Source organism: Drosophila miranda, chromosome XR (assembly GCF_003369915.1).
Source record: "Drosophila miranda strain MSH22 chromosome XR, D.miranda_PacBio2.1, whole genome shotgun sequence".
Taxonomy (NCBI): Eukaryota; Metazoa; Arthropoda; class Insecta; order Diptera; family Drosophilidae; genus Drosophila; species Drosophila miranda.
In genome coordinates this window covers 26,129,570-26,137,266 of record NC_046674.1, presented here as the reverse complement: position 1 = coordinate 26,137,266, position 7,697 = coordinate 26,129,570, and the positions used below count along the sequence as shown (strand labels likewise).

The following is a 7,697-nucleotide window of genomic DNA, read 5'->3' as shown; positions in this document are numbered from 1 at the left end:
GAATTTAAATTATTTTATTATAGATAATATTCATATTTGGATGGCATGTTGCGAAGCTCATCTTTCTGTTATCTTTGTTGAGTAATTTACTGAATTACTGAGTTCGTTCGATTATGTTTCCTCTCCAGCTTACACACTTTACACACAGCTTTCTTCAATAGTATCGGTATTATTACAGCGATGTAGAAATCATGTAGATCATTTCATACCTGTGCAGTTGCCATGTAGCGATATGAACTCAGGTTTGTGAAAATTTTGACCTTATTGGTTCGACCCATATTCCATCAACAATGGAATGGAAAATGGATTAATTTATCGGACAAAATTATATTTCAGTGCTGAGGGGCCTAGATAGCTGGAAATACGAAACGGAATATATAAACTGGGAAATACAATTTCCGATAAAAATGAACTTAGTTCGTTCACTGCAGTGAATAGTTCTTTGTTGATTAGTTCGTTCATGAACGACGTATTGTCATAACGACCGGCGAAATTCGAACACAAAACAAAAAAATACGAAAATTGTCCAGTTCTGCAGAAAACAGAAAAATAGAGATGACGGAAAAATGCAGAGACACTAAGCGTACGGGCATCTACCGCCTCAGTGGGAAAATCACCGACTTGCGGCTGGATATCAAGCTGCGGCACCTGAGCGAGTGGCTGCCAGTCCCGAAGCTGGACTACACCGGAGCTGGACTCTACAGCACGCCCAGCGCCAGCACCGTAGCAACCGTCCGGGAATTCTATGACGACTGCTTTATTTTCGTGCCGATGTGCGACGATCCCATTTTCAGCGAGGGCTTCGGCAAGCAGATCTACTACAACTACTACAATCCGGCCAGGGGCTCGACGCGCGGGAGCTCGAGCTCCCAACGTAGTTACAGCACATTGGTCAATCCCCGGGGAGCCCTCACGCACCAGCCAAAGTCGGAGACGGAGCTGGAGCAGGATCGGACGTCAGAGGCGGAGGCGGACACTGAGACGGAGAGCCAGGCCCCTCAGCCCCAGGAGCTGAACAAGTGGAACGAAATCAGCGACGCCAGCCGGGCCTTCTACGCCCTCAACAAGGAGCTGTGCAACGGGTGCACGGCAAACCTGCAGATTGCCTGGCAGCAAAAGTACTTCAGTCGCGCAGAGCTAGAGACCTACAGCAACGATGCGGACACCTACACTACGCAGCTGCAGCGCCGCTACCACCGCTGGGCCCAGGACATCATAGAGCTGCAGCAGAACCATCTGCTGTTGGAGGAGGAGCAGCAGGAGCTGGCAAAAGAGGAATTGGTGCACGTGCACCGCAGGATACACAAATCGAAGCGCTGTCGCAATGGTTCGGACACGATGTCGTGGTTCCCCAACGGGAGAAGCTCCTCGGCGTCCATGTCCCAGGTGTCGGTCATAGAGGATCCGAACTTCGCGGCCCGCACCTGCCTCATCCACACGCTGATCGAAGCGGACGGCGAAGAGAACCTGCCACTGGAGGCGCGCCAGTTCCACGCCGACGGCTTCCAGGTAATGTACGTCTTTGCCGACCTGCAGGAGGACACTCTGCTGGTGACCATCCGGTACTCGCCTGCGCTGGGGCTGGTATATGTCTATCCGGACTTCACCTGCAGCGCTGACGACATGGACTACGAGGTGGTGATCGACAGGGTCGACGACTGCCGCCAGCTCTACTGCTACGGCTTCCAGAGCGTCACGCCGCTGGAGGCGGTGGGCGGCGAGGAGTGGAAACTGCGAATGGAGGGCCTGCTGCGGAACAAGCGGAACGCAGAGCACCAGCAGGATGCGGAGACGAGCGTGGGGTCAGATGAGGAGTTTCCTGTGTCTCCGGATGCCAGCTCGCAGGAGTTACTGGACTACTTCCAGGGACAGCGGTCCCTCACCACGGAGCTACGTACCCTAAGCCACTTCGAGATGCCGCCCAAGCGGATGCGCCGCGTCTCGCTGCTGCTGGAGATACATGAGGCCCAGCACTTTGAGCACCCCAACATCCATGTGCGTTACTACATCCAGCCGCCTCCCCACACCATGGTGGAGACGATGGCGACCGGCAGCAATCCCTTCCCTTTGCGCGGCGCCACTGCCACATGCCTGGGCGCGGGCGACTCCCGTTGTGCCCACCTGGCGCACTGCTGGCAGCTGACGCTGCTCTGCGAGGAGCAGTTCGATCCCGTCCACCTGCTCCACGTCTACTTCGAGGTCATCAGCATCGACGGATGGCAGCGCGAACGCTGCGAGGGCTATGCCCACTTCGCCTGCTCCCTGTTGGACCCGCTTCCACCGTCGTCCGGCGAAGGCCTGCGACTGCCGTGCACCCGTCCGCTGGGCAGCTGGCTGGACACCCTCAACCGATACTTCATTGGCGGACGCCAGAACTTCGACTTTGTGGCCTACTTCAGGGGCCGTTTCAAGCCCGAATCCAGTCTCCACACGCGCCTCAGTCTGGACACTGCAAAGGCCATGCGGAACACTGGCTCAGTGGTGTTCCGCATTCGCAAGCTGCAGCAGGGCCAGCCGGAGAGGCTGGTACAGCTGAAGATGGACCTGGGCCTGAACATCAGCGAGGAAAGCGAGGCGGACAGGACTAGCACGCTGGACGAGGTGATAGCTGCCTTTGTGCAGGCCAGGGAGCGCATTCGGTCGCTCTTGGGCCACCAAGCCTCGTATTGAGAGGACCTCTGCACTCTTCACACTTCCGCTTCCTTCCATGCGAAAACTAGACTGAGTTAGCCGCTTCGTAACAGCATTAAGAAATAAAATATAAGATTATAATAAATCATCTATGATGGAGTCGTAGATGGAATGTGGGCCATTATGGTCTATACCAGTCCTATCGTACTTTAAAACTCTTTGAAAGGACTTATGTTATCCGGCCTTTCCTTAAGGATAAAACTGATATATTTTCGATCCCAAAATATGGATGGATTTATCTCCAAAGGCACCTGCACCAGAGCACCTTTTGCAGCCACTTTTCTCCTGGCAATACTAGTGTATTATTATTATTACTACATATATGTGGATGACCTCTCCCTGTATGTTTAGGCTTTTAATGGAAGCTAAGCAGCACTTTGGTGGGTCTTATTTCCCTAATCCTGTCAGTAGACTCTCTCAATTCTGAGATTTTCAATTTCTTGTGGCGATATCTCAGGGGTGAGACCTGTGGGTAGGGGCCCGTCCCCTGGTAATACTCCTTGCAGAAGAATAGAACACACTCCGGCGTTAGTTTAGCCATTTTATTTACTACTAATATCACTCAGTGTATATACATAGATTCGTTTCTTGTCTTTTGTCGGGGTTGGTGTGTTTGTGTTTGTGTTTTTTGTGTGCTTGTGTGTGCGTGTGTGTGTGTGTTGTTGTGTGCTTGTGTGTGTGCGTGTGTGGTGTAGATATACATATTATACTATATATCAATATATATATATAGAGGTATAATATCATACAATATTGTGCATTGTATATAACACTAAAAAATGATACAAACAAAAACAAAATTTCACTATCTTTTTACTCTGGTTGTTGTTGGATGTGTGGTTCCTGTTGGAGTTGCACTTAAACCTAAATACTTGCAGCTGTAAGCAGGGGCGCAGGGGAGCGGGACTGGGACTGGGAAGAGAATGGACTGGGTAGGGGGATTCGGGTGGATACCTATGCTACGGGCAAGTACTGGCGCGATGGCGTCACCAACGGCACTTTGGGTGCCTGGTAATCATAGCCGTTGCCATACTCATTCACGTTGCCGAATCCATTGACGTTTCCATTTCCAAATCCATTTCCGTTGCCAAATCCATTGCCGAAACCATTCCCATTGCCATTGCCATTGCCGAAGGCTCCATTAGCATTGCCGTAGTAGTCGCTGGACTGCGTCTGCTGGCCACCGAGGTTGGGGGAGCTGAAGAGCTGGCCGTTGGCCCCATCCTTCTGGGGCGTGTAGCTGTAGTCGTCGCCGCTCTGGCCGCTGCCGCGCAGGGGACCGGCCTGCTCAGGGTTGAGGCTCTGCTGGAGGAACTGGAAGCGGTTCTTGTTGCCCAACAGGCTGCTGGCATCCACGGCGGGCCTCTGGCCAGCTGCGACCAGGGGCTGGGGCCTGCAGACACACACAAAGATCACACGATAAGGATATCTCCTTCGGAACTCCGGCATGTTGTGGAAAACTTACTCGGGAATGTCCAGATCCAGTTCGGTGATGGGATGGTAGCCGAACTCGTCGGCCGTGTAGCGGGTCTTGTAGCGCTTGCCATCGGCGCCGGTGAAGGAGTACGATCCACTGACCACAAAGGTCTTGTCGTCCTTCAGTTTTCCAACGCTGCTCACCTCAATGCCGTTCTGCGTCTTCAGTCTGTGGAGGGAATAGGGAATGGGGAAAGGGCATCGCGGACTTAGTACAGCTGCAGCGATAGACCATTGATGCCGTTGTACTCACTCCAACTTGAACTTCTTGCCGGAATTGTAGTTCTGCAGCTTCTCGGTCTTGGCCTTCATCACATCGCCGCTGAAGTGCACCGCCGGCTTGTCGTCGTCAATGTCCTCCGGCAGGGTGTAGATATCGCTGGGATCGTACTTAAACAGATCCAGATTCCGGTCCGTCAGATGCTTCACATCGGCCACCGCCAGCGCCGCAAAGCACACCAACAACAACAACTGAAAAATGAAGAGCAGAAAACGAAAATTAGTCAAACGAAAATCGATCGAAACAAGTCCACGCCCCACCCCCCAAACCCCTCCATTTATCCACAGATATATCTAAACACATGTCCAAGTCGCACGGCATAAATCACTGACAAAATGGCTGGGCGCTTTTTGCAGTTAATGTTTTAATTTCAGACGAAGTCTTTTGCATTTAGCATTAGCGGCCAATTAATCAAAGTGGCGTGCGCTTTGCCAGCGTTTTTCTGGCGGCTTTGCCAGCGCTGGAGTCGCGCATCAGTCGCGCTGTGGCCGCTTTGTTTTATTTGCCTTGACGTCGTAGTCGTCGCATTGTCTCGCGCGTTTCTTGGGGTTTCTTGTTGTTGCTAGAGAGCCAGCTAATACGTTTATTTGATTTATTTGATTTGGTTTTGGGACGAGGCAGTAATGGTTATATGTCTGTTTTTAGTCGCTTCAAGATTTGTCATTCGATGATTTCGCCTCATCTGACCGCTGAAGCGGGGACAGAGCAGCAGCACCTCAAAGTTGATAGATCGATCTCTTAATGGAAAGCAATGGAAAGCCTTCTTTCCACCTGTAAGCTTCACTGCAAGCTGTGGAACCTATCAGATTCCATTCAAATGGAAGCTTTCATCCTTGTTGCCTTCCATACTGTTACCACAGTCTTCCCTCAATTACATATATAATTTTTCATGGAGTTCCATTCGGAAGGACAATGCAATAAATCTTTTGGGTTTACACTTTCACTGCATCCTTTTTTCACATGCGGCACCATAAAAAAATGTCTCGATTAAGCATCTCTTATTTATATTAATTTTGTCTCTGTTTCTGATTCTGTTTATTTTCTTGTTTTTTTGTCGGTCACTTACAAAGCTCTTCATGTTTCTTTGAGCGGGTTGAGAACAAAAAATTCAAAACGAGGATAACGGAGGCTGAACGGATCTGGCTTTGAGAGAAATTCCACTTTCAGCTGGTAAGCTGTTCCGGTGCGCACAGATTCTAGCAAATAAATACAACCGATGGCACCGTCTCGTTTCCTTTTATACTCGTGTGAGCGGCGCGCGGTTTGCCGGAGAACGAGAAAACGAAAAAGAAGCAGTGGCGAAGCAGAAGCAGCAAGAAGCAAGCAGCAAGCGAAGACGAACCGGACAATGTGCTGCCTCGCGCTGCTTTTCTGCTGCTTGAATTACCTCTGCTTTGAATGTTTTGCTTGTGTTGTTGATGCTGGCCAGAGCTTTGTTCTTGTGATTCTTTCTACGCCGTCTTCATGCTGCATGTGATTCTGTTCTGCGACGCGTCTGCTGTGGCATGATGCTGATAGCGATGTTTAATTGATTACCTTATTTAATCAACTGCTTCATTCTTCTGCCTGCAGCTTGCACTACTTCTAGTGCTGCAAGTACTGCTTGCTGTTATGCTAATTCTGCAAGTACTTCTTTTTCTACTGTTTAATGGGAAATGTCTATTCTAAACTGCTTTCTGTTTCTTATGCTTCTCTTATCAATGCTTTGTCGCTCTCACTACTCATAGTGCTGCTTGTTTTCCGCTTCTGTCAATGCTATCAATTCTGCTTGGCAGATGCCGACGCGTCGCCCTGTCTCTGCCACTCGTAGAATGATGTCTGCGTTTGTCATCTGTCAGTGAGACGGGGGGAGGTAGGGATTAGGCTGGCAGGTGGGCAGGTGGGTTGGGGGGCTAATCATCCATCCATCCATCCATCTATGAATCGGACCTTAAGATGTAACTGTTTAGGGCCGGCCATCGTTGTTGTTGGGCGGTTTTTGTGTGCCTCGATCACCGTGGACAGTTCCGACGGACCCCGCATGGAAATCTGGTTTCGGACAACAAAATTAGAAAACCGCCATCATCGAATTAGCATACACGTTTAATGATGGCTTTTTTTCGCCTCTTTTTTTGGCGTGAGTATCGCCGTCTATCTGCCCGAATCCGTACGAATACGAGTATACATATGCGTAAATTTAAATCTACGTTAATTTTTTATAAAGCATGGAATACGAGTGGATATAAGACACATACATACTAACGGAGATAGGGGTTAGGGTGGAGCAGAGTGGAGTGGAACCTGCACGGAGACTGATAAAATATGCGTTGATTCACGATTAACGATTAGCCCAGGTACCAGTTTCAGCGGACACTGGACCGTAAACAGTAAACCGTGGACCGTGGACCGTGGACCGTGGACCCCCTCCTGCGGATCCAAGCTTCGGATAACTCTGTTGAATGAACCAAAGCGATCCAATGCTGATTCTAATTCTGAGCAAGAGATCGGAGATCGAAGATGGGCGATTTGTGTACACTTAGCATATTTTATCTATCATCGTGATGATGATCATGATGATCATCATCATCAGATGGTGACTGTGATTACGATCAGCGTCCAAGAGACACCATTCTCATATGGTAATGGTCTCAAATCTCGTTCAGCCTTCGCTTAATTAGCCGTTCCGTTTCGGGCTTATCATATTTATCAACACTTCGGTTCTCTTCTACAATCCGGCGGTTCTCATATCGGATCGACAGTCTCTCTACGAGTATGCCAATTCCTAAGTCTTGGCTACCGCTAATCATTGCAACTGACCCACAGGGTCACATTCATTCCAGTATGCTACGTTCATTGGAGAGGCTTTTTGGCCTTTGTCTGGGGATTCATTCAAGTTCTTGAATCATCTGAATATTAGTTGTTGTACTTGCAGCATTGGCCATAAATACATGTATGTGGATTCCTGTTTCATTGATAATTATGAATAGGCCGTAATACCATACCAATTGTTGTCCAATTTTCAAGTCTCTTAAAACCATTGCCATTCTCTGTTGTGGGGGCGTACTTTTGGGTTATCCAGAGGGAGTGAGTCCTTGGCATCAAAGTCTGATGGCTTCGGATCGGACAGCGATGGAGAGTGGAACAGAAATGGAACTAAACAGAAATCGAATGGATAGGATTGGAATCAAACCGGACCGGACACGCAGCTCTAATGATAATCGCTAATGGTGCCTCTAATTTAAGTTTTATGCTTAATAACTTAAACGAATGC

At 49.3% G+C, this 7,697-nt stretch overlaps 2 protein-coding genes across 2 annotated transcripts; one reads left to right on the top strand and one right to left on the bottom strand.

Annotated features, from left to right (window-relative positions):
- The first annotated feature begins 347 nt into the window (after positions 1 to 347).
- LOC108153653 (Meckel syndrome type 1 protein homolog) lies at positions 348 to 2,886 on the top strand. Its single transcript, XM_017283759.2, has one exon. It carries the CDS (start codon positions 556 to 558, stop codon positions 2,668 to 2,670), a length of 2,115 nt encoding a protein of 704 aa, XP_017139248.1. The 5' UTR covers positions 348 to 555; the 3' UTR covers positions 2,671 to 2,886.
- A 333-nt stretch (positions 2,887 to 3,219) lies between these two features.
- Positions 3,220 to 5,659, bottom strand: LOC108165605 (pupal cuticle protein 36). The gene is made up of 4 exons (XM_017301680.2): positions 5,514 to 5,659; positions 4,421 to 4,638; positions 4,157 to 4,336; positions 3,220 to 4,084 (listed from the first exon to the last, which is right to left on the bottom strand). The coding sequence occupies exons 1-4, from the start codon at positions 5,523 to 5,525 to the stop codon at positions 3,646 to 3,648; spliced, it is 849 nt and encodes a 282-aa protein (XP_017157169.1). The 5' UTR covers positions 5,526 to 5,659; the 3' UTR covers positions 3,220 to 3,645.
- Positions 5,660 to 7,697: the final 2,038 nt, after the last annotated feature.

Coding starts and splice junctions, on each gene's coding strand:
- LOC108153653 (XM_017283759.2), top strand. CDS start 556: ATGACGGAAAAATGCAGAGACACTAAGCGTACGGGCATCTACCGCCTC.
- LOC108165605 (XM_017301680.2), bottom strand. Junction 4,337..4,420: donor GGCAAGAAGTTCAAGTTGGA/GTGAGTACAACG, acceptor TTCCCTCCACAG/ACTGAAGACGCAGAACGGCA. Junction 4,085..4,156: donor CTGGATCTGGACATTCCCGA/GTAAGTTTTCCA, acceptor GTGTGTCTGCAG/GCCCCAGCCCCTGGTCGCAG.